This window comes from Aotus nancymaae, unplaced genomic scaffold, assembly GCF_030222135.1.
Source record: "Aotus nancymaae isolate 86718 unplaced genomic scaffold, 86718_ANA_hifiasm-v0.15.2.pri h1tg000002l, whole genome shotgun sequence".
Taxonomy (NCBI): domain Eukaryota; kingdom Metazoa; phylum Chordata; class Mammalia; order Primates; family Aotidae; genus Aotus; species Aotus nancymaae.
Genome location: NW_026988413.1, coordinates 6,847,186 through 6,872,179, shown reverse-complemented (window position 1 = coordinate 6,872,179; position 24,994 = coordinate 6,847,186). Strand labels below are relative to the sequence as shown.

The window sequence follows — 24,994 nt, the reverse complement described above, 5'->3', positions numbered from 1 at the left end:
CTGGCCTGAAGTTTTAATTGTTGGACCCTTTTTAAAAATTCAGTGCTATCCATATATCTTCTTGTATTTGAATCTCTGTTAACTGTATGCATAGTGACCCTTCTTGGTGGTTTAGAAAACAATGACTTTGTATTTGGTGGATGATTTAAAAGTGTACTGAAGTGTCTAACGTATTTATTCTTCTTTTTTAGGAAATTGAAAATGGCTCTTCAGCTATGCTAGGTCTATAATGGGAAGTGTCACAGTTCGATATTTCTGTTATGGGTGCCTTTTTACATCTGCGACCTGGACAGTTTTGCTTTTTGTTTATTTCAACTTCAGTGAAGTGACTCAGCCACTTAAGAATGTGCCCGTCAAGGGGTCTGGGCCCCATGGACCATCTCCAAAAAAATTCTATCCCCGTTTCACTCGAGGTCCAAGTCGAGTGCTTGAGCCACAGTTCAAAGCAAACAAAATCGATGATGTGATAGACAGTCATATTGAAGAGCCAGAAGAAGGCCACTTGAAATTCTCTTCTGAATTAGGTAAGTATATTTGATCTTTACCAGCAGCCATATCAATGTATTTAATCATTGGAAGTTTGATTAATTAGATTAGTTAGGAGATTAGAAATGCTGCATTATTTTTTCCTACACTTATTTATGTTGTTTGTGATGAAGTTACATGGTTTCTGGACTCAGTGGGGAGCTATATTCTAATTTATCCAGTTCTGACTTCAGTATTTTATGAGGACTTGGGAGAAACAAACAAGGTCCAGAGAAGACAAAAGAAAAGAAAAAAGACTAGAAAGAAAATGAAACCTATGGGAGAAGGGGTTTGCTTTTTGTTTGTTTTTTAAGAGATGGGGGTCTCACCATATTGCCCAGGCTCTCCTCAAATTCTTGGGCTCAAGCTGTCCTCTCAGTTCAACCTTGAGAGTAGCTGGGACTACAGGCATGCACCACTGTGCCCAGCCCTGGGAGAAGGTTTTAATTGCTAGGATTGTTAATATGGGAAAGAAATGGTTGAAAGTTTCCTTGACTGTATTTAACTTATTTTTAAGGGTACATTTAATTAATACAGAGCATAAAATACCGAGTTTAAAAATAAGCTGGGGTTATTTATGTCTAATATGACTTTCACTTAAGAATTACTAAGGAGCTAGAATATATATATATATATATACACACACACATATACACACACATATACATATATAATATACTTTATGACATCTTAGTATAAAAGAGAAAGCTTATTTTTTCTCCTAAAAAATCCTATTCTCTTCAACTTGGATGCAAGACTCTATTGGGTATGCCTTTGAATACTGCAATTTTAGAGTCCTGATTTTGACAAATTTTATTTTAAGGGGTAAGTGAGCCATTTTTGTTATCGTTAAAACTTAAAGAACTTTGATCTTATCACAAAACATCAAATAATAGGTAATTTAAGAGTGAAATAAAAGATTTTTGAGAGATTGAGAGAGCCTTAGAATATAAAGGAAATGTTAAAATAGAGTTTTCACTTGGTCATAGTTTCAAAGACATAAAATCAGTTCTTAGGACTTAATGATTTTTCTAATAAAGGAAGTCAAAATATATAAAATTTTATGAAGAAACAAGCTAATATCTACTTCAGTGTTCATTTAAAAATATATTTAAATAGAGACATGGTCTTGCCAACTTCAGTTTTCATAAAGTACAATTTTCATAAATCTTTTTCAAATAGCCAGTGGACATTCTTAAAGCATTAATGGGAAAATATCTAGCTCTTTTTTGTATTTATAGTTACATTGGTAAATCTTTTATGAAGAAGTAATACTGAGTTTACTATTTTGAGTAGACTTTTTTTTTGCTTTTGAAAGAAGTAGTGAGAGAACTATAGGTATTTGAATAACAAACTCTAGCTGCCTAACTGAAAAACTAAATTCCTTCTAGAATATCCTAAGGAATCCACAAAAAACATATTAGAGGTAATAAATGAATTTGGCAGTTGCAGGTACTAGATCAACATGCAAAAAACCAATTGCATTTCTATATGTTAGCAATGAGTGGCCTGAAAATGCAGTTAAGAGATCAGTTTCATTTAAAATAGCATCAAAAGTAATAAAACACTTAAGAATAAATTTAGCCAAGGAGCTACAAGATTTGTATGCTGAAAACAGTAAAACACTACTGAAAGAAATCAAAGTAAACCTAAATAAGTGGAAAGATATTCCGGTTTCATAGGATGGAATACTAAATAATGTTAAGATGTAAATATCACCCAAAGCAATCTATAGATTCAGTGCAATCCTTATCAAAATGTCAGTGGTCTTTGTTGTAAAGATGGAAAAGGTTATCTTAAAATTAATATGGAATTACAAGAGGCTCTGAATAGCCAAAACAGTCTGGAAAAAGAGTTGGAAGATTCAGACTTACCAATTTAAAAAATAAATGGAACTACATCAAAATAAAAACTTCAAATAACACATCAAGAATATGGGGAAAAAAAGGCCAGGCACAGTGGCTCATGCCTGTAATCCCAGCACTTTGGGAGGACGAGGTGGGTGGATCACCTGAGAACAGGAGTTTGAGACCAGCCTGATCAACATGGTGAAACCCTCTCTCTATTAAAATAGAAAATTAGCCGGGTGTGGTGGCAAGCACCTGTAATTCCAGCTACTCAGGAGGCTGAGGCAGGAGAATCACTTGAACCCGGGAGGTGGAGGTTAGTGAGTCAAGATCGCACCATTGCACTCTAGCCTAGGAGACAAGAGTGAGACTCCATCTCGAAAAAAAAAGAATGTGAAAAAAGACAAAAGGCAACCCACAGAATGGGTGAAAATATTTGCAAATCATATTTCTAATAAGGGTTCAGTATCCAGAATATATAAAGAATACTTGTTTGCATTTTTATTTTATTTCATTTTATTTTGAGACAGGGTCTTTGTCACCTGGGCTGGAGTGCAGTGGTGCAGTCATAGCTCACTGCAGCCTCAACCTCCTGGGCTCAAGCGATCCTCCTGTCTCAGCCTCTCAAGTAGCTGGGGTTACAGGGATATACCACCACACCCAGCTAATTTTTATATATTTTGTAGAGACAGGGTTTCACCATGTTGCCCAAGCTGGTCTCTAACTCCTGGGCTCAAGCCATTTACCTGCCTCAGCCTCCCAAGGTGCTGAACTATAGGCATGAACCACTGTGCCTGGCTTAAAGAATTCTTAAAACCCAACAATAAAAAGACAAATAGCTCAATTTTAAAATGGGCAAAGGATTTGATAGACATTTCTCCAAAGAAGATATACAGATGGCCAACAAGCAGATGAAAAGATGCTTAATATAATTAGTGGTTACAGAAATTCATATCAAAACAGCGAGATAGCCATCTCACACCCACTAGGAGGGCTATGATAATACATTTAAAAAGGAGAGTAACAAGCGATGGTGAGGATGCAGAGAAATTGGAACCCTCATACGTTGCTAGTGGGAAAGGAAAATAGTGCAGCCTCTGCAGCTTCTCCATAAGTTAAGCCTAGAATTACCAAATGACCCAGCAGTACCACTCCGGGGTTTGTACTTGAAAGAACTGCAGACAGGTGCTCAAAAACTTGTACTCAGTGTTCATAGCAGCACTGTTCTCAATAGACAGAAGGTGGCAACACTCCAAATATCCATCAACTGATGAAGGGATAAACAAAGTGTGGTCTGTCCATACGATGGAATATTATTCAGGCAGAGAAAGGAATGACATTATAATACATGCCACAACATGGATGAACCTGAAAACATGCTCGAGAAAGAAGCCGGACACAAAAGGTCACATATTGTAGGTTCCCTTTATGTGAAATGTCTAGAATAGGCAGGTCCATGGAGACAGAAGGCAAATGAGCGGTTGCCAGGGGCTGGGGAATGGGAGTAGCTGCTTTAATGGATATAGGCTTTTCTTCTGCAGTGTGGAAAATATTCTGCAACTAATCATGCTGGTTGCACAATACTGAGAATGTACTAAATGTTACTAATGCTACATTTTATGTTATGTGCGTAATTATCATAGTTAAAATCCAAAATTTCTTATATAAAAGAAATTTAATATAGAAGGAATTAGTGTAAATAATATAGTAGTAATTAAAACTATGAAGATTTCTGAGTGGAGAATTATCGTTGAACAAGCAGGGGAAGGAACCTATGAAAAGGTACATTTAAGAAAGATTATTGGCCAGGTGTGGTGGCTCACACCTGTAATCCCAGCAGTTTGGGAGGCTGAGGCTGGCAGATCGCTTGAGCTCAGAAGTTTAAGAGCAGCCTGGGTGGTATCTACCAAAAGTTTAAAAATTAGCTGAGTGTGGGGACATGTGGCTGTAGTCCCAGCTACTCGAGAGGATTGCTTGGGTCCAGGAGGCAGAGGCTGCAGTGAGTCAAGATTGCACCACTGCACTCTAACCTGGGCGACAGAGCAAGACCCTGTCTCAAAAATAAAAATAAAATAAACAATAAAAATTAAAAACATTTTCTCATTGAATCTGAAATTAATTATAAATTAATTGAAAAGGGTCCTCTGGCATGCTAATTTATTGAGGTTTGGCTACCATTTTATGTGAGCAGGGGAGTAAGAAAAGTAAGCTGAAATAATCTTCATATGGAGTCTTCTCATCAAGAGATCTGTAATAGAAAATGCTTCTGTCAGTATTGAGCACGAGGTCATCCTCTGATACTGTGGAATCAAGGAGTGTCTGTTGAGAATCTTTGTGCAAGGCTCTGCTCTAGGTGCTAGGTATCCAGCAGTTTTAATTTTATTTCTTTTATGTTTTGGTCATCACCGAAGTCTCTTCTCTTAGGGTTTCTGTCCTTGTATAAAATGCTAATAGAGATTTGTTTTGTGTTTAAAAGGATGAACTGCCATTGAAACAGTTTCAGAGAGAATGTTTCCCAGAGTGGACTTGGGGATACTAGTTGTGTTCAAATTGGGGAAACACTGCATTCTGTATCTCATCCCTTCACACCTGGATATTCATAAAATATTCACAATATTAAAGGAACAGAGCTGTACTACTACTTTTAAAAAAGGACTTTGATTTATTTATTTAGAGAGTCTTGCTTTGTCACCCAGGCTGGAGTGCAGTGGTGCAATCTTGGCTTCCTGCAACCTCTGCCTCCCAGGTTTAAGAAATTCTCCTGCCTCAGCCTCCCGAGTAGCTGGGACTACAGGAATGCGCCACCATGCCCGGCTAGTTTTTTTTATTTTTATTTTTAGTAGAGATGGGGTTTCACCATGTTGGCCAGGCTGATCCCAAACTCCTGACCTCAAGCAATCCACCTGCCTCAGCTTCCCATAGTGCTGGGATTACAGGCATGAGCGGTTACACCCTGCCTAATATTACAATGACTTTGATTAGACCTGTGGAGGAATTCCCTGACAATAAAACCAGAAACTGTGAAGCTTTTTTTTTTTGAGATGGAGTTTTGCTCTTGTTGCCCAGGCTGGAGTGCAGTGGCACAATCTTGGCCCACCGCAACCTCCACCTCCCAGGTTCAAGCGATTCTCCTGCCTCAGCCTCCTGAGTAGCTGGGATTTCAGGCATGTGCTATCACACCTGGCTAATTTTGTATTTTTAGTAGAGATGGGATTTCTCCATGTTGGTCAGGCTGGTCTCAATCTCCCGACCTCAGGTGATCTGCCCACCTCGGCCTCCCAAAATGCTGGGATTACAGGTGTGAGCTGCCATGCCTGGCCTTTTTTTTTTTTTTTTTAAGACAGGATCTGTCACCCAGGCTGGAGTACAGTGGCACAACTGTGGCTCACTGCAGCCTCAGTGTCCTGGGCTCAAGCAATCTTCCTGCCTCACCCTCCTGAGTAGCCAAGTAATGGAGACTACAGGTGTGAGCCACCAGGCCTAGCTAATTTTTTTTTTTTTTGTAGAAACAGGGTCTCACTGTGTTGCCCAGGCTGGACTCAAGCAATCCTTCTGCCTTGGCTTCCCAAAGTGCTAAGATTACAGGTGTAAGCCACTGTGTCTGACTTGGGAAGCTCTTTTTATAGAAAAGCTTATCTATCACCACCTTTTTCTGGGGAGGGACTCCAGTAAAAACTTGCATGTAACTGAGGTCTGTTGAGGCTCACTGGGGTTCTAAAATCTATTGCTTTAATGGAAAATTATCATAAATTTTTTTTTTTGTGGTTGCAGGTAAAATTTTCTCTTGAATGTAATAAAGTATTATTATTTTTTTTTTGAGACGGAGTTTCGCTCTTGTTACCCAGGCTGGAGTGCAATGGTGCGATCTCAGCTCACTGCAACCTCCGCCTCCTGGGTTCAAGCAATTCTCCTGCCTCAGCCTCCCGAGTAGCTGGGATTACAGGCGTGCACCACCATGCCCAGCTAATTTTTTGTATTTTTAGTAGAGACGGGGTTTCACCATGTTGACCAGGATGGTCTCGATCTCTTGACCTCATGATCCACCCGCCTCGGCCTCCCAAAGTGCTGGGATTATAGGCGTGAGCCACTGCGCCTGGCCGTAATAAAGTATTCTTAAGATTATGGCTTTTAAGCAGGAGGTGTTTATGGTTAAGACACATTTGCTTTGACCTACACTGATAAGAATTTGACCTCACCCTGGAGACAACCTAAGGTTTGAGAAAAGAGAGATTAGATTATAATAGAATAAAGTCAGTCTTTTCTTAAGATCATAATATCCTAACAGTAACTGGTGATCCTTTCTAGATTTAATTCACTGACTAACTTCACTCTTTTGCAGGTATGATTTTTAATGAACGTGATCAGGAGTTGAGAGACTTGGGCTATCAGAAACATGCTTTTAATATGCTTATCAGTAACCGTTTGGGCTACCACAGAGATGTGCCAGACACAAGGAATGCAGCGTATGTGCCTTACTGTATTTGCAAATACATTTTAACAACACAGCGCTTTTAGTGTCAGTGTAAGAAGTCATGAGGATAGTATTCATATTTTGCAATGCAGCGTCTTTATTCAGCATACTAGGAAACTTGAGACAGATTTCCACTTGTGTCAAATGTGAAGCCACATGGTCTGAGATGGACCACAGAGTCCTAGGGCTTGCTGTGTGTCCTTTTACATTTCAGATCATCTGGGAAAGAGGGGTAGGGTGCTAACTGAGTAACCCGAGTATAAGTTTGTTCTGAATGTTTATTGATTGGATTCACAGCAAATAGGAATTAAAATCAGTGAAGAATTTTACTCTCAATTTCACTTTTCTGTTTCATTATTTTTGTTCCATCAAAGGCTTTTCATGCATGTGGTCAGTCATTCCACAGACAGACATTTGTTGAGTACCTTCTTTTTGCTACACACCATATTGAGCCCTGGAAGAAAAAGAAACAGATGTAGTAGCTCCTGAGTTCTCAGGGCTCAGAGTCTAGCAGGGGAGGCAAAAAAGTCAGCAAGTCCTGGCAGTAGCACGTGAATAAGGGCTATGATAGGGTTTGGGGAAATGGGGGCATAGACCTGGAGTGGTCAGGGAGGGTCCTGCAGAGAGGTGACAAGGCTGGACGGAGGCAGGGCTCAGATGCTAGAGGGCTGTGTGCCCTGGGAAAGAATTCAGGGCTCTGGATTGTGTTTTCTAAGTTCATGGCCCCCCCACTTTTTTTTTTTTTTTGAGATGGAGTTTTACTCTGTTGCCCAAGCTGGAGTGTGGTGGTGAGATCTCAGCTCACTGCACCCTCTGCCTCCCAGGTTCAAGTGATTGTCCTGCTTTAGCCTCCTGAGTAGCTGGGACTACAGGTGCCCATCACCATGGCTGGCTAATTTTTGTACTTTTAGGAGAGACAGAGTTTCACCATGTTGAACTCCTGACCTCCTTGGCCACTCAAAGTGCTGAGATTACAGGCGTGAGCCACTGCGCCAGCCAGTTCATGGCTTTTTGATGTTGCTTAAAGCTCCTAACCCTTTTTATCAAATAGTTACTTGGAATGATTTGATACATAGAAGCTCTTCTATTATCTTGTTACCATGATAATTTATTCACATCTTTTAAATTATTGGGCAAAAAATAAAACTTCAAATAAAAACTTTATATTTCTGTTTCCTTTTGAAACCTCACTGAGGAGAAACTGGACATCTCAGCTCGCGAGTGCTGCATGAAACACTTGCAGTGATTTTGGTAAAAAGAACTCACATTTTTATGTAACCTCTCTTCCAAAAAAGAAAAAAAAAAACCCTCAAGTTTAAAAAGTGTCTATCCAAAAGTAAGCAAGATAGCAGGTATAGGAGGGACACATTATTAACAAAACGTAAAACTCTTGAAGAAGAAACCATATTGTTTTTGTAAATGATTTTTTAAAAATTGTTATTGTAATGTTAGAAAGAGGTTGAACAAGGGGACAGTGAATGTGTACAGAATAATAAACACTCGAGCCTTTTAAAATGTCAGAATTTCCTCATCTTTACAGATGTAAAGAAAAGTTCTACCCACCTGATCTGCCAGCTGCTAGTGTTGTTATCTGTTTCTACAATGAAGCTTTTTCTGCCCTGCTTCGGACGGTGCACAGTGTCATAGACCGCACGCCAGCACATCTGCTTCATGAGGTCATCCTTGTGGATGATGACAGTGACTTTGGTAAGGAATGCAGTAACTGGTAACACTAGATCTAGGCTTTCAGTCACTACAGCACTGACAAACATGAACGCAGCTCAAGTACACGGTCCGTAGGGATCCTACGCACACAGTCACAGCTGGCTGACCACAAATAAGTTTGAAGAAATCCGTTATCTTTGGAACCTGCTTACAAACTGTGCTACCCAAATTTGGCCCTTGAATTTTTTCCTTTGGCTTACTTTTAAAAACACAACTCTTTTTATTTGAAATAACTGTAGGTTCACAGGAAGTTACAAAGAGGGTTTATGTACCCTTCACCCAGTTTCGCCATCATAAAATTCCCCTACCAAAACCAGGAATCCACGTTGGTACTGTGGTGTGGGGACCAGGGTTGTTCTGTCACACTCGTGGGCTCTCGTAGCCCTCACTGCAGTGATACAGAACTGTTACCTCATCCAGAGGGCCCCTCATGCTGCCTCGTTCTGCTAACACCTCCTGCTTATCTCTGCCATTCCTAATCCCAGAAACCACAATTCTCTATGATTTTGTTTCCTTCTCTCATTTTGTTATTTCAAGAATGTCATGTAAATGAAATCACACAGTATGTTCCCTTTTGAGATGGACTTTCTTCAGCTGGCATAATGCCTTGGCTTATGCTTCTCTATTAAGTCTCTTACACCGATTGTCCCCAGATAAATAAGAAAAAAAAAAAAAAAAAAGAAAGTAAAAAAAAAAAAGATTGTCCCCAGATAAAAGTGGATTGCATTCTGATAGCTCTTCAGCGATCTCTGAATGCCAGTATTTTATGATTCACTACATATTCTATTTGCCTTTCTTTAATTCAACATAGACTGTTACTAAGAATGGCTTTGTGTATACAAACAGGGTAGAAGACTTTTTTTTTTTTTTTTTTTTTTGAGACTGAGTCTTGCTCTGTCGCTCAGGCTAGAGTGCAGTGGTGTGATCTCGGCTCACTGCAACCTCCGCCTCCCAGGTTTAAGCAATTCTTCTGCCTCAGCCTCCCAAGTAGCTGGGACTACAGGCTTGTGTTACTATGCCCAGCTAGTTTTTTTGTATTATTAGTAGAAACGGGGTTTCACCATGTTGGCCAGGCTGGTCTCAAACTCCTGACCTTGTGATCCGCCCACCATGGCCTCCCAAGATAGAAGGCTTTTTATTACACTGCTCATTCAGCTCTCAGTGACCTTGCAAGAAAGGCTGGAATGCCATTTTATAGAGGGAGAAATATAAAAATTAATTTGCTCAGGACCCCACAGCTGTTAAGTAGTAGAGTAAAAATGAAGCCTCTAGTCTGCATGGCTCCAAGCCTTCTGCTCTTTTCATGACAGCAACCTGCAGAAATGCAGTGGCACAAGTGTATGCCAGCGACTGTTTCATGAACTCAAGCATTAAGTTCCACTTATATCAACATCAGAGTTGGTATACCAGTATACTTAAATATAGAAGGTGAAGAAATGGACAGAAACTGGTGGGAGCAAAATTCTCAAACTTTTTCTTAAAATAAAAATCCTAACAAATGAGTCTGGACCAAGTAGAAGATTGGTTACATACTAATTTCTAGAATTTATGGTTGATTTTTTTTTTAAGTCAACTTGTATTTTGGTTTTCATTTTGTGGCTATTTTACCTAAAAGGAAAAATTAACAATAATTCGGAGTAGTTTATATATTAACTATGGAAAGAATTACTGCTTATTATCTTACACAGTCTTTTGAGTTATTATGAAATAAATACGTGAATGACATAGAATTCCTTTAAAACTATTTAGCAACCTTAGAAGAAGGGTGCTAAATTAATAAAAGGACATATTCAATGCTGTTCTTGTAATTCTTGCTAGGGGCAATAGAAGTTGTTTCTTAACTATTTTGAAATGGACCAAGACAATAAATTCTTTGTAATAAAAGGCATTTATATCTCATTTTCTTTGTTATCAACTTGATTTATATACGATCAGCTGAACATTCATGCATTCAGAGTTACTTGTTTCAAACATTATGCAAAGCATTGTGCTCAATGCTATAGAGATAAATATAAGTCTATAAAGTATTCCTCTTAGCTAGTATTCCACATCTTATTTATTTCTTTCCTTTTTCTTCCTACAGGATAAGCTACAATATTCTTTTAAAATAAAGCAGAAGATTCTGTAGTATTTGGTTGATAGTTTGTTGTGAATTTTAGCAAGTACTAGATACAACTTTAGCTGTAAAGTGTCTTTATATATGTCTCATACAGTTTGAATAATTGTGGGACTCTATTTTCAGATGATTTGAAAGGAGAACTAGATGAATATGTCCAAAAATACCTCCCTGGAAAAATTAAAATCATAAGAAATACCAAGCGTGAGGGGTTGATTCGAGGAAGAATGATTGGCGCAGCCCATGCAACAGGTATCACTTCTCGTTAGCTTTGCTCTGTGGGTGCTGGATGGCAAGGGCTCGAGCCTCAGGGCCTTTGCTGATTCTGCAAAGTCTATGAACAGTGGTGTTTCAAATGGACATTGCCAGCAGGAGAGATAAGGCTTGTTCTAGCACCCAGCCTGCTACCCCAAAGCACGTAGTGTAGGGGGCTGAACTCTCAAATCCTCAGTGTCTATTTTCTTAGTGACCCTTTTTGATAGTTATTGCCCCTCAAGTCGATTTTGTATCTTGTTCACTTATATAAGCAGAAAAGCCGATACCAAAATATAACTTAACTTTTATGATTTTAAATACAAAATTTTAAATGTATGAACCCAAACTGTTGATTGGAATTATGCTTTTAATTCTTAGTGTGGAGTGCATGCCTTGAGCTACACATTATGGCTTTAATTGGGAAATGGATGTAAGATTGACTTACATAACAATAAAAGGCATTTTCTTTAAAATTCCCTCTTAATTCTTCTGATTTCATCCAGGAGAAAGTCTCCATGGTTACTAGTATATCTTTAAAACCTTTCCATCATGCACTGATCTCCCCCTTTGAAAAGAAAGAACAGGTATCAAATTCAGGCTTCTGCAGAAAATATATCTGTTTAGTCTTCAGTTATGTTATATTGATTCTGCTGTATTTTGTTTTATGGTTACTTGTGTGTAATTGGTCTCCCCGAGTTTTATTTATGATCGTGATTTTTTAAAATTTTTAAATAAATTTAATTAATTCAAAACTGAAATGAATCTGCTTAAAAATGTTAGGCATATGATATTGCAGGTAGTGCATAGACATGGCAAAAAAATTATGGAAGTCATTTGAGAATAACAGAACTTGGTGGGGACATTCCTTAGCAGTGACAGCATCTGCTGCAGTCCTTCCTGTATTCCATGCTTTTCTAGATAACCTGCCACCAGGCTTGTGGTGGTTGGCATTGCTCCCCCAACCCCGCTCCTCCTGTGTAGCCACTGGCTCATGTGCTGGGGTGAACTAGGACTTCACTTTCAGAATCTGTCTTCTCTTCTTTCTCTTAAGCCCACGGTGACCTGAAGCAATTAACAAACAAGAGAAGCAGCTCCTCTACATCCCGTCTGCAGTTGGAGGCAGGCCGAATTCAAGGCTTGAGATACTTTCTTTTCTAGCTTTCTAGTCATGTAAAGACTTACTGAATTGACTTTGTGGGATTACTCAAGGCTAAGCAATAAAGTGAAAATTGTGGGGTATTTTCAGTATTAAGCCACTCAAAACATTGCACTGTGACAATGCATGTTTACTGTGAACTGACTTTTTTACATAGCAATAGTTATTTAGGTTTTTTCCCCTTTTGATCTGTTCAGGTCCTCATTCAGATACAGTTTAGGATCTGTCAGAAGCAAGCCAGTTTGCGTGGAAGTCATTGTCTTAGGTTCAGTGTGACTAAGTGTAGTCTTTATTTAGTTAAATTGGTGTTAATTGGAAAAACTAACACTTTTAGCATTAAGAAAAGCTATGGGCCGGGCATGGTGGCTCACGCCTGTAATCCCAGCCCTTTGGGAGGCGGAGGTGGGCAGGTCATGAGGTCAAGAAATCAAGACCATCCTGGCCAACATGGTGAAACCCCATCTCTACAAAAAATACAAAAATTAACTGGGCATGGTGGTGCGCACCTGTAGTCCCAGCTACTCAGGAGGCTGAGGCAGTAGAATTGCTTGAACCCGGGAGGCAGAGGTTTCAGTGATCCGAGATCGCACCACTGCACTCCACCCTGGTGACAGAGTGAGACTCTGTCTTAAAAAAAAAAAACTTTGAATCCATTTTCTCCTCGAAGAAATGTTGATTGAATTGATCTCACCCCCACTGAGGACCACATTGGACATTTTGCCTTTCTGCCTTCGGTGACAGCAGAGAGCTGCCTGCTGCTCACATCCCTCCCCATTCAGGTTGTTCACAGACGCTGAACTGCGGGACTGATTCACTGGCATCATTGAAAACTCGTCTGAGATACTGCTTTTATCACTAGTTGAAGTTGGAGAGAGAACATCTGGTGCTTTAAGTAGTTCATGTAAAATCTTGATCCATGAGTGCACATTTAGAAAATCAGTAATGCGCCCTGATGATGAGAGTTGAAGTTTCTCAACGGCTCAGAAGAACCATGGAGTTCTTAAATTTGTAATTATTTTTTAAAAATCCTCAGTCCTGCTCACATTTATCAAGAGGAGCTTAAAATGCAGGATAAAAGTTTGATGATTTCTATTTTGCGAACTAGAAGAAAGGTGTATCCCATTGGCAGATGAGAGCCACTGAAGCCAAGAGGGTGGGGGGTAGTGGAAAGGAAAGGTGGGAGATGGAAGGAACAGAAATGAGCACGAGGCGTCCCCGACAGCACCACCGGCTGCGCCTCCCTCACTTTGGGGAGAACTGCTGTGTGACAGCATTCTTCCTTAGTGGCCATGCATTTCTTAGTCACTGGTGAAAAGGCAGCTGTGTTCTCTGTACTCTGTTTACTGAGCCAGAGAGATATATTCTAAGTGTGTGCTAAATTTCAAAATACTTTGATTAAAATAATTGTAATAGAAATAGCTACACGTAACTGGCCACTGTCATGGCACCGAAACCTCTTGAAATAATATCTGACCTTCCAAATGAGACTCTGACTCTGTTTACCAAGAGATTCTGAATTGTTGGCCAGTTTTCTCAAGAGATGCGCGTATAATTTATATGGGTCCCTCAATTACAGCAGGACACTGCACGCAGCATTACTGGCTGAGGGACGTCCCTTGTGGACCATCGACAGTCAAGTGTGATGGAGCGGTAAAGCCATCTGGTGCTGGGAGGTGGCCATCGCGTTTCATGCTGCGTCATTGCACCATCCCATCGCATGGGTAGCTATACCTAAACGGAGTGTTAAGACGCTCTTCCGAGCTTCTGTTGTTGCCTCCCCAGGAGAAGTCCTTGTGTTCCTGGACAGCCACTGTGAAGTGAACGTGATGTGGCTGCAGCCCTTGCTGGCTGCCATCCGTGAAGACCAGCATACCGTGGTATGCCCAGTGATCGATATCATCAGCGCCGACACGCTCGCCTACAGCTCGTCCCCCGTCGTCCGCGGGGGATTCAACTGGGGACTGCACTTCAGATGGGATCTTGTCCCCCTTTCTGAGCTAGGAGGAGCCGAGGGAGCCACCACACCAATAAAGTAAGATCGCTCCTTTGTTTGAAAAGTTTCCACCAGTGCTTCCTTAAAAGAGAAAAAAATTGTTAAAGATAATTCCTCTTTCTTTGTAAGGAGCGAAAGTGTTGACTTAATTTGTATGTTAAAAAATTCTTGAGTATGTATTGAACTTTATGCAGTCTGCCAAGACCTAAGGAAAGATTTATGATTAAGATGCTATCAGTGCCCTCAAGGACTCAGAGCTTCCTTCCTGAGAAAGGCAGGCAGAGCAGGCCACCATTGCTGAGGAAGCCCTGGGAGGCCCGTGTGCTGTGTTTATGTCAAACACCATGGTGGATTTAGTGTCACTAACTTGCCTTCAGCTCTTTGGTAGTGAGTGGTGCTGTGAAAAACATTAATATGCAAGCCTTTTCTTTCATTAGGATTTTGAAGATGATTCCTGCTGGTACAGTTACTAAGTCATAGTATAGAATTCTTTTATGTTCTCATCCATGTTTCATCTTCTCTAATATAAATTCCTTTTATTTTTGTTTTCTTTAAAAATTTCTTATGTAGGTTGAATTCAAAGAGGTTTGTCTGTATTTTTACTTTTTTAAAGTTTTTGCACCTACTCTTTTTTTTTAAAAGCTTTTTGTTATGGAAAATAACGTACATAAAAGGTATAGATATAAAGTATGTACTCCATATGCACACACACTTTAACAAATGGTCACAGTGTGACACACAGGTAGCTACCAGCCAGTGCAGGAAGCAGCGTGCAGACCCCGTCACTGCCCTGACACATAGAGGTGTCTTTGCTCTGACCGTGGTCATCATTTTCTTGCTTTCCTGTATAATTTTGCTGCCTAAGAATGCATCTCTATGCAAAACAGTTCAGTTTGCCTGCTGCTGTACTTTGCAGAAGTAAAGGCATTATGACTTCTTATTATGTCTTGCTTCTTTTTTTTTTCTTTTTTTCTTTTTCTTTTTACAGTAGAGGGAAGGGAAAAGGCAGGAAGGAGGGGAGGAGAGCTCTCTTGCTTCTTTTGTTGAACATTTTAAAACATGATTCCATGTTGTATATAGATATAATTTTTATTGCTATATAATGTTCTCTTATATGAATATACCACAACTTGTTCAGTTTACTGTTTTTTGGTGGGGCAATTGAGGTTTTTTTTTTTTTTTTTTTTTTGAGACGGAGTTTTGATGTTGTTGCCCAGGCTGAAGTGCAGGGGCACCATCTCAGCTCACTCCTGGGTTTAAGTGATTCTCCTGCCTCAGCCTCCCAAGTAGCTGGGATTACAGGCATGCACCACCATGCTTGGCTAATTTTGTATTTTTAGTAGAGACAGGGTTTCTCTGTGTTGGTCAGGCTGGTCTGGATCTCCCAACCTCAGGTGATCCGCCCACCTTGGCCTCCCAAAGTGCTGGGATCACAGGCGTGAGCCACCGCGCTCGGCCTTAGTTGTTTTTCAGAACATTACAAGCAGCGTTGTTAGAGAATATTCTTGCTCATAGCTTCTAGGTTAGGAGTAAATTGCTGGATCACAGAGGTGTCTCTTCAGTAGATAATGTCGTCCCAACAGACGGTGACTAGAATGTCCTCAGCTGGCCTCTGGAACCAGGCCTGGAGGGGAGGTTAATAGAGTCCTGGGGCACTTGCAGGGGTCTGATGTGGCACGCTAGCAGAGCTGGGTCCTCTTCTGCTCTGTCAGGCCTTCCGTGTGGGGATCTGTGGCAGATCTTGGTAAAACAGCGAAGTCCCAAGAAAAGCTTCCTCAGGTCTCCGTTGTCTCTGTCTTTGTGCTGGCAGCTCCTCTGCACTCCCTGGCAGGGCATTCAGCGCGGGTCACTCCTCGGCTCTGCACAGGAGGGTTAGGTGGTGGAGCACGTCTCTCAAGAGTGGTGCTGCATCCGGGGACTGGCCATCTGTGTTTCTGGTCTGTGACCTCACGTCCTGTGACTGGAGGCAGACAGTAGTGGTGACTCCGTTTTTTCCTTTTTCCTTTTGTACTGTCCATGTTCTTTTTCCAAAGATGAAGGAAGTTATGTGCAGTTCAGAAAAGTATTTTTTAATTTTTTTAGATCACAAAAAGCACCCCAGACTTGGTTATATGGATATAGTTGACAGTTTTTGTCTATTTTTGCCTCTTTCATCATCTTCATGGGTATTTGTCATTGCTTAATTTCTAATCAGAAATACAAATCCAGTAATGGATCAAATCATGTAGAACTCAGTATGAAACGTGGTATTCTGCTCCTCCCCACCATTCTTTCTTCCCAGAGAAAAATTATTTTAAGTGTTTCTGTTTCTTACTTCCTGCACCCAGTATAAGTGGACTCCTCTTTTCCGCACTCGCCAGCTGTAGACCCGGCCTGCATGAGGAGTGCGGATGCTGCTTACTTCTGTCACTCCCCGTCCTCTGCCTCTCGGTACCATCGTGCGGTTCCTTCTAGTTGTGTGCTGGCGACTTTTCTCTTACTGTCAGTCTTTCCATGGGTCCTATCTTTAGATGTGTCCCTCATAAGCAGCACGTACTCAAGTTTGTTTTAATTAAGTTTGTGGGTTTTTTTTTTTTCTCTTTTTGAGACAGAGCTTTGCTCTTGTTGCCCAGGCTAGAGTGCGATGGTGCAGTCTCGGCTCACCGCAACCTCTGCCTCCTAGGTTCAAGCAATTCTCCTGCCTCAGCCTCCTCAGTAGCTGGGATTACAGGCACGCGCCACCATGCCTGGCTAATTTTGTATTTTTAGTAGAGATGGGGTTTCACCATGTTGGTCAGGCTGGTCTCGAACTCCCAACCTCAGGTGATCAGCCCACCTCGGCTTCCCAAAGTGCTGAGATTACAGGCGTGAGCCACTGTGCCTGGCCTAAGTTTTGTTTTTAAACCAGTGTGAAAATGTAGTTTTTTGAGGTCTCAGTACTACTCTTGGCTTTCTGTGTGTCCTGTGTGTAGTGTAACCTTTTCTCTTTTCTGGAACTTTTGGATTGAGTCCAGTTGTTTCTGTTCCCAGTGGCCACTCCATTTTTAAAGTTATACATTCCTGTACCGCTCTTTTAGTGGTTTTCTTAAAGAATACAGCATTTGTTCTTGATTTAACAGAGTGTAATCAAAATTGGTGCTTTCTCCAAACAATGCCGGGATCTCAGAATGTTCATGTTTCAGCTATCCCTCCCCCAATGTGTATGCTACTGTTGCTGTCCATATCATTTAAGCCCCAGAAGCCATTTCTTACATAGCAGTATTCATGTGGGCTTGCCCAAGTATTTCCCCTTCATGTTACCCTGTTCCTTCTGTAGCTGCAGGCTGGATCTGGGACTGCTCTCATCCTGGCTGAAGAACACTCTTAGGAGTTCCTTTTTTGGACCTCCTAGTGATTAATCCTCTGTTTTTCCGAAAATGTCCTTGTGTGTCCTCATTATTTTGAAGAACATTTCTATTCAGTATCCAGTTCTAGGTTGGCAGTGGCAGATACCTTCTTTCAGGACTTTGAAGGCATCATTCAAGAACCTTCCAGCATTCACTGTTTCAGACAGGAAGTCAGTGTTTTAGTCTTACTTCACTTCCCTTAAGATAATCTCTTTTTCATTGGCTGCTTAAATTTTTTTTGTCTGTTTTTATAAAGTGTTTTTTGGGTATGTATAAACATGGTTACTTTTTCGAAGTAACTAATTGCCGAATTCTGTCTTGTCTTTTTCTTTGAATCTACTGAGCAGTTCAAGTCTTTGCTTGCCAAGTCCATAATTTGAAACCCTGCACATCTGTTTCTGTTGTAGGTTGTTGCTCTCGCTTTGCTTTCATGTGATTTTACCTCCCCAGTTGCCTGGTTATTTATTTGTTGCTTGTTTATTTTTGCTTAGCGTCAGACATGATATATAAAAAATGATAGAAATACATTCATACCTGGGATGATGTTTTTTCCCTGCAGAGATAATTTGGCTTCTTTTCTGCAGGCAGCTTGGGCCGCTAGAATCCACGATCCGCTCTGTCCAGTTGGAGGAAGTGAGCTGACTGGAAGCTAGCGCAAGTCCCTGAGAGGACCAGTCTCCGGCTTTGCCCACTCCAGCACAGGGCTGCTCACCTTGGCACTACTGACTTTTTGGGCCAGATAATTCTTTGTTGTAGGGGGCCCTCTTGTGCATTTTAGGATAGTTAGCAGAATCCCTGACCTCAACCCAGATTCTGGAAGCACCCTGCCAAACACATCAAGATGTGACAGCTAAAAATGCTCCAAACGTTACGAACTGTCTGTTGGGGAACACAGTCATCCCAGTTGAGAGCCACTGGTCTAACTCGTGTGAGTCCAACTCGCCATGTGTGATGTTTGTCAGGTCTCTCCTTGGTGGACCTTAGAACCCAGGTTTTGTCCTTAAGGCTCTGTGAGAGTGTCAAAAGGAGTTACCATATGAGGTAGATTTCTATCAGAAATGGTTATAATAGGAAAAGAACTTCTGAGACTTAGAAAAGTAGGCTCTGCATGCCAGATACTAGCATATTACCAGCAGTCTAGAAAATTCAGTTGTATGGCCTGGCTCATTTTCTGATGCTGGATAAAATGTTTCCTAATCATTCATTCAGTTTTTATTAGTTATGTTCCAAAGCAACACTGAATATTTTTAACAAAAGACTGTAAACTTTTGTGTGACGAGATGGAATTAGTACAGTAGTTGTTTTCCTTTTTCTAGGTCACCAACAATGGCTGGAGGTTTGTTTGCCATGAACAGACAGTATTTCCATGAACTTGGACAGTATGATAGTGGCATGGATATCTGGGGAGGAGAAAATTTGGAAATATCATTTCGGGTAATTTTATTTTTTTGCATGCTCAATTAGAAGAGTATGATTTTCATCCATGATCTCATATTTTCTGTAAATTCTCCTTATTATTATAATTTTTTTTTGAGATAGAGTCTTCTCTGTCACCCAGGCTGGAGTGCAGTTACATGATCATGGAAACTGCAGCCTCCTGGGCTCCAGCAATCCTCTTGCTCGGCCTCCTGATTAGCTGGGACTACAGGCATATGCCTGTAGTTTTTCTATTTTTGTAGAGATGGGGTCTCACTGTGTTGCCCAGGCTAGTGTCAGACTCCTGGGCTCAAGTGATGCTCCTGCCTCGGCCTCCCAGAGTGCTCCATGATTATCTTTATTGACAAACTGTCCTTAATAAATGCTACTTTGCCAGAATCTGTGATATGGATGATATCTGTTCTAAATGTCAGAAGTATCTGTGTTGATCCAGTGGCTAGGAAAACAACAAAATGAAAAAGCATATTAAGAACCCATATATTTATTCGTACTTATTTTTTTGAGACAGGGTCTTGCTCTGCTGCCCAGGTTGGAGTACAGTGACATGAACACAGTGGCTCACTGCAGCCTCGAAACTCCTGGGCTCAAGCGATCCTCCTGCCTCTCAGCCTCCTGTGTAGCTGGGAGTACAGGCGCATGCCATCACACCTGGCTAATTTTTTATTTTTTGTAGAGCTGTCTCACTGTGTTGCCCAGGCTGGTCTTGAACTCCTGAACTCAAGCAGTCCTCCTGCCTTGGCCTCCCAAGGTGCGAGCCTCTGTGCCCAGCCTATTTTTATGGATTTAGAGGTGCAAGTGCATAGTGTGTGGTAGTAAAGTCTAGCCTTAGTGCACTCATCACTGGAATGATGGACACTGTACCCAGCGGGTAGTATGTCATCCCTCCTCCCTCCCACCTTTTAGAGTCTCCAGTGTCTGTTATTCCACTCTGTGTATGTATTTTTTTAAAATTATAAATGAATTGTTATTATGAATGGTTGGATATAAACTTAGAATGTCTTAACGTGTGTTCAAAGTTCTTTCTTTGTTGGTTTATTTCTTGATACTACTAGATACATATGGTCAGGGTGATCAGATTTCTTCCCTGATTGCCTAAGACCATCCTAGTGTATCATACCTGCTCTCTTGGAAAAACTAATACCGTCCCATTAAGAAGTCCACCCCGAATAATCTGTCTTCTCCAATTACTAAGGTTTGAAGGGTGACAGTGTAGGTGGGGTCTGTGGCTCAGAGGACTGTGGCGTAGACAGTCTTTGGAAAAGGCAGGAAGAGGGCAGGGGGAAAGCTGAGACTTCTCCTTCCCAGTCAATATCCCAGTATTTCCTCCCAACCATCTCTTAGTCCAGGTAGCAGAATCCCTGTCAGATAATACCATGATACCTGCACATATGTCCTGTATTTCTGCAGATGTGTTGACTACAGTATTTGTAAGAAGCAGGTTTTGGCTGGGTGCAGTGGCTCACGCCTGTAATCCCAGCACTTTGGGAGGCTGAGGTGGGCTGATCACCTGAGGTCAGGAGTTCGAGACCAGCCTGGCCAACATGGCGAAACCCCATTTCTACTAAAAATACAAAAAAAAATTAGCTGGGCATGGTGGTGGGAGCCTGTAATAACCAGCTACTTGGGAGGCTGAGGTAGGAGAATCGCTTGAACCTGGGAAGCAGAGGTTGCAGTGAGCCAAGTGCCACTGCACTCTAGCCTGGGGGACAAGAGCGAGACTCCATCTCAAAAAAAAAAAAAGGCAGGTTTTCATTCTGTAAATTTTAGAATGTTAGGGTTAGGCCGGGCGCGGTGGCTCAAGCCTGTAATCCCAGCACTTTGGGAGGCCGAGGCGGGTGGATCACGAGGTCAAGAGATCGAGACCATCCTGGTCACCATGGTGAAACCCCGTCTCTACTAATACAAAAAATTAGCTGGGCACGGTGGCGCGTGCCTGTAATCCCAGCTACTCAGGAGGCTGAGGCAGGAGAATTGCCTGAACACAGGAGGCGGAGATTGCGGTGAGCCGAGATCGCGCCATTGCGCTCCAGCCTGGGTATCAAGAGCGAAACTCCGTCTCAAAAAAAAAAAAAAAAAAAAAAAAAGAATGTTAGGGTTAAAGGCCTAATAGATTTTATTGAAAGTTCAGTTTCTTTTTTTTTTTTTTTAGATAAGGTAATCGAGTCCCACAAAAATGAACTTAACTCTAAAGTAGCTCAGATAGTCACGGACAAGATTTAGATAAGCTAAGGTCTTTTGAATCTTAATCTGGAGTTATTCTATATATTTTATTTTAAAAAATCTATTTTCTAAGAAATTATATGCATTGTATAAGCAAGTACCTGTGAAGCTGAAATTAGATGAGCACTTCTGTCCTTAGGTGCCTAAGATAAAGTCTCTTGATCTGTTAAAGCGACACAGTTTGGTAAGTGCAGTTTCAGACACATGGTACTAAGTGTGCATTATATGCACTGTTTTAGAATTTAGTTCCTTGTAATCATAAAGATAGAACAATGTGTACCTTCTGACTTTGTTCTGTTTGAATATTTGTATCTGATAAAATATCTTGCCAAGTTTCATAAACACCTATTGAATAAAGATTAATTTCATTGAAAATTCTTACACTGGTTTCACAACAATGTGAGGCAACTGCTAGCACCCGTTTTTGCTTCTGGCCAGATCTGGATGTGTGGCGGGAAGCTCTTCATCATCCCTTGCTCTCGAGTTGGACACATTTTCCGAAAAAGGCGACCATATGGATCTCCTGAAGGTCAGGACACCATGACACACAACTCTTTGAGGCTGGCACATGTCTGGTTGGATGAATACAAGGTGAGATTAAGTTTCTTGTTTAGAAGGAGGAATGACAGGCCCGTAAGTGACTGGCCTAGTGATAGCTTTGGTTGCTTTTCTTTTCACTCTGGTGTATTTCTCTTGGTTAACCTTCACCTTAGAGCCATCTCTTTCTAGTCCCGCCCCCCACCCCCCACCTAGCACTTCACTTCTTTTTGATTCTAATCTGACTCTTTAGTTTTGTAAATGTCTACTTAAGAGGTAATGCAGCTCATGTTGGAAGAAGTTCTCTGTCTTCACTCTTTATTCCTTCTGGTCCCTCTATTGTGATACCCACAGAACTTGCATTTTTTTTTTTTTTTTTTTTTGAGACAGGGTCTTGCTCTGTCACCCAGGCAGGAGTGTAGTGATGTGATCACCACTCACTGCAGCCTCAGTCTCCTGGGCTCAAGTGATCCTCCTGCCTCAGCTTCCCAAGGAGCTGGGACTATAGGCATGTGCCACCATCCCTGGATAATTAAAAAAAAATTTTTTTTTTCTTAGAGATGGGATCTCACTACGTTGCCCAGGCTGGTCTTGAACTCTTGGGCTCAAATGATCCTCCCGCCTCGGCCTGCCAAAGTGTTGGGACTATTCATGTGAGCCACTGCGCCAGGCCTGGCCTTTTCTTTTACTCATTGGACTTTGTTGTGACCCAGTCCCACTTCTTCCCCTGGTAGATGGCACATTGAGAATTACCTCCACTTTTTCTTCTGCCTTAGGATCACCTTACATATTTTCTTCATAATGATTTATTGAGGTATAATCCACAAATTGATTTTGGAATATTTTGTCACTGCAAAAAGAAGTCCATAACCTTCAATATCAACCCAGAATCTCCCTCTCTGCCTCAGCCCTGGACAACCAGTAATCAACCACTAATCTACTTCTTGTCTCTGCTTAATTTGCCTTTTCTGGATATTTCATACAAATTGAATCATAAACAATGTGGTTTTTTTCTGTCTGGCTTCTTCAGTTGAGCACAGCATTTTCAGGTTCCTCTGTGCCGCACCATGTATGGTACTGCATTCCTTTTTATTGCTGAGTCATATTCCATCGTATGAATAGACCACATTTTACGTATCTATCAGTTGATCAACATTAAGGTTGTTTCCACTTTTTTTTTTTTTTTTTTTTTGAGACAGAGTCTCACTCTGTCAGCCAGCCTGGAGTGTAGTGGCTCACTGCAGCCTCTGCCTCCCAGGATCAAGCCATCCACCTACTTCAAATCCCTAGGGCCCACAGGTGCACGCCACCACGCCTGGCTAATTTTTGTATTTTTGGTGGCGATGGGGTTTCGCCATGTTACCCAGGCTGGTCTCGAATTCCTGAGCTCAAGCGATCCACCCACCTTGGTCTCCCAAAGTGCTGGGATTACAGGTATAAGCCACCATGCCCTGCCTGTTTCCACTTTTTGACTTTATTTCAAATGCTGCTGTGAATTTTTTTTTTTTTTTTTTTTGAGACGGAGTTTTGCTATTGTCCAGGCTGGAATGCAATGGCGCAATCTCAGCTTACGGCAACCTCCACCTCCTGGGATCAAGTGATTCTCCTGCCTCAGCCTCCCGAGTAGCTGGGATTACAGGCATGCGCCACCATGCCCAGCTAATTGTGTATTTTTAGTAGAGACGGGGTTTCACTATGTTAGCCAGGGTGGTCTCGAACTCCTGACCTTAAGCGGGCCTCGGCCTCCCAAAGTGCTGGGATTACAAGTGTGAGCCACCACGCCCAACTGAATAGACCAGTAGATTTTAATGCAACAGTGTACAAATTGTAATATGATTTCATATTCCACATTGTTACTAAACTTCAAAAGTTATTGAATATAGGTTGTAGTTTTAAAAATACATATATTTAACCAAAACAACATATCATAACAAGGACAAAGTAAATGCAGATGTGAGAATTTAGCTGACTTGCTAAGTCAGCCAGCAAAAAGGTTTGCAAAAATATAAAGCAATGTCACTGTTCTCAGTCATTTTGTGTTTGAAATGAGTTTCTAATTATTTTAAGGATGTAATAATTTGTAGGTCTCTCTGTTTTGATTTCTGTATGGTAAATATGCACAGGCACAGCCCACACAAGCAGAACCTCCTGGGGTTTCAGTAAAGTGGAAGAGCATCGAGTACTGAGACTAATGAGACCCACTGATCTCACGTATACGCCTGCTTCACTGATTCTCAGATAGACTGAATTGTGCGAAGAATCTCTATAATTGCATGATAATCATTTTTTAACGAAAAATTCAGTTATTTCACTTTTTAAAATTCAGGAGCAGTATTTTTCCTTAAGACCTGACCTGAAGACGAAAAGCTATGGCAACATCAGTGAGCGCGTTGAACTGAGAAAGAAGCTGGGTTGCAAATCATTTAAATGGTATTTGGATAATGTATATCCAGAGATGCAGATATCTGGGCCTCACGCCAAACCCCAGCAACCCATTTTTGTCAACAGAGGCCCAAAACGCCCGAAAGTCCTTCAACGTGGAAGGGTAAGAAAGCAGCCTTTGCCAAGTGTCTTGTGAAAAGTGTTTGATAGGAAAAGTTTTGAGATGTCCACAAGCTGTGACACTGTGGACTTAACAGTCTAATGACAGACTTGAGCTTGCCTTTCATTACATTCTCTTTATGAGAACTTCCTCTACTCAAGTGCAGGACCTTAGAAATGTTCCTGTCTGTGCTGCTGTTCCTAAGGATCCTTGCCTTGCCGGCCTTGAAGGGAGCGTGCCTTCTGTGGGGATAAGTTACGTGACAGATTTCAAGAGCGCAGAGGCACATGTGAATACACCCTGGATAGAGGCCAGTCCCAAAAGGAGAACAGGTGGAGAAATGGGGCAGCGATCTGCTGTTTGCTCACAGCTCTGGGAACTGACTCACAGAGAGTGGAGGTGGCAGTGAGGCTCAGAGTTGGGGAATGGGGTGGGATTTCATGCTGGCTGTTCCCAGAAGTCACCTGAGCTCAGCAGAAAACACATTGATCAACCACATTAGCTTTCTTTGGGTCTAAATTCATTAGTTATATGGTCACAGTTAAATTGTAGGGGTCTGGCCATAAAATCATCCCTTTCTCCTGAGTCATCTCTCAGAGTTGGTTTCTGAAAGCCGAGGGCAGACACTATCTGTGTTGCCCAGTGTCCCTTCTTTTATGAAGAAGGCACTTCTCCCAAAACAGTGCCAACTCTCCCGCAGTGGCTAGGAGGAAGCCTAGAGCTTTCCCCCTTCCTTAGCGCTTGACCCTATAATAAAACAAAAGAGCCATCCAGATGTTTAGTATGAGGTGTTTTTCTCTAAGTA

General features: G+C 41.4%; 1 protein-coding gene across 1 annotated transcript in view; it reads left to right on the top strand.

Annotated features, from left to right (window-relative positions):
• Positions 1-24,994, top strand: part of GALNT11 (polypeptide N-acetylgalactosaminyltransferase 11) — a 74,431-nt gene that overhangs the window by 45,772 nt on the left and 3,665 nt on the right. The window contains exons 2-9 of the mRNA XM_021665232.2: positions 192-524; positions 6,712-6,835; positions 8,384-8,550; positions 10,811-10,936; positions 13,878-14,127; positions 18,770-18,887; positions 21,549-21,701; positions 23,974-24,192. Coding sequence (XP_021520907.1) covers positions 230-524; positions 6,712-6,835; positions 8,384-8,550; positions 10,811-10,936; positions 13,878-14,127; positions 18,770-18,887; positions 21,549-21,701; positions 23,974-24,192 — 1,452 coding nt within the window. The 5' untranslated portion in view covers positions 192-229. The remainder of the gene's footprint in view (positions 1-191; positions 525-6,711; positions 6,836-8,383; positions 8,551-10,810; positions 10,937-13,877; positions 14,128-18,769; positions 18,888-21,548; positions 21,702-23,973; positions 24,193-24,994) is intronic.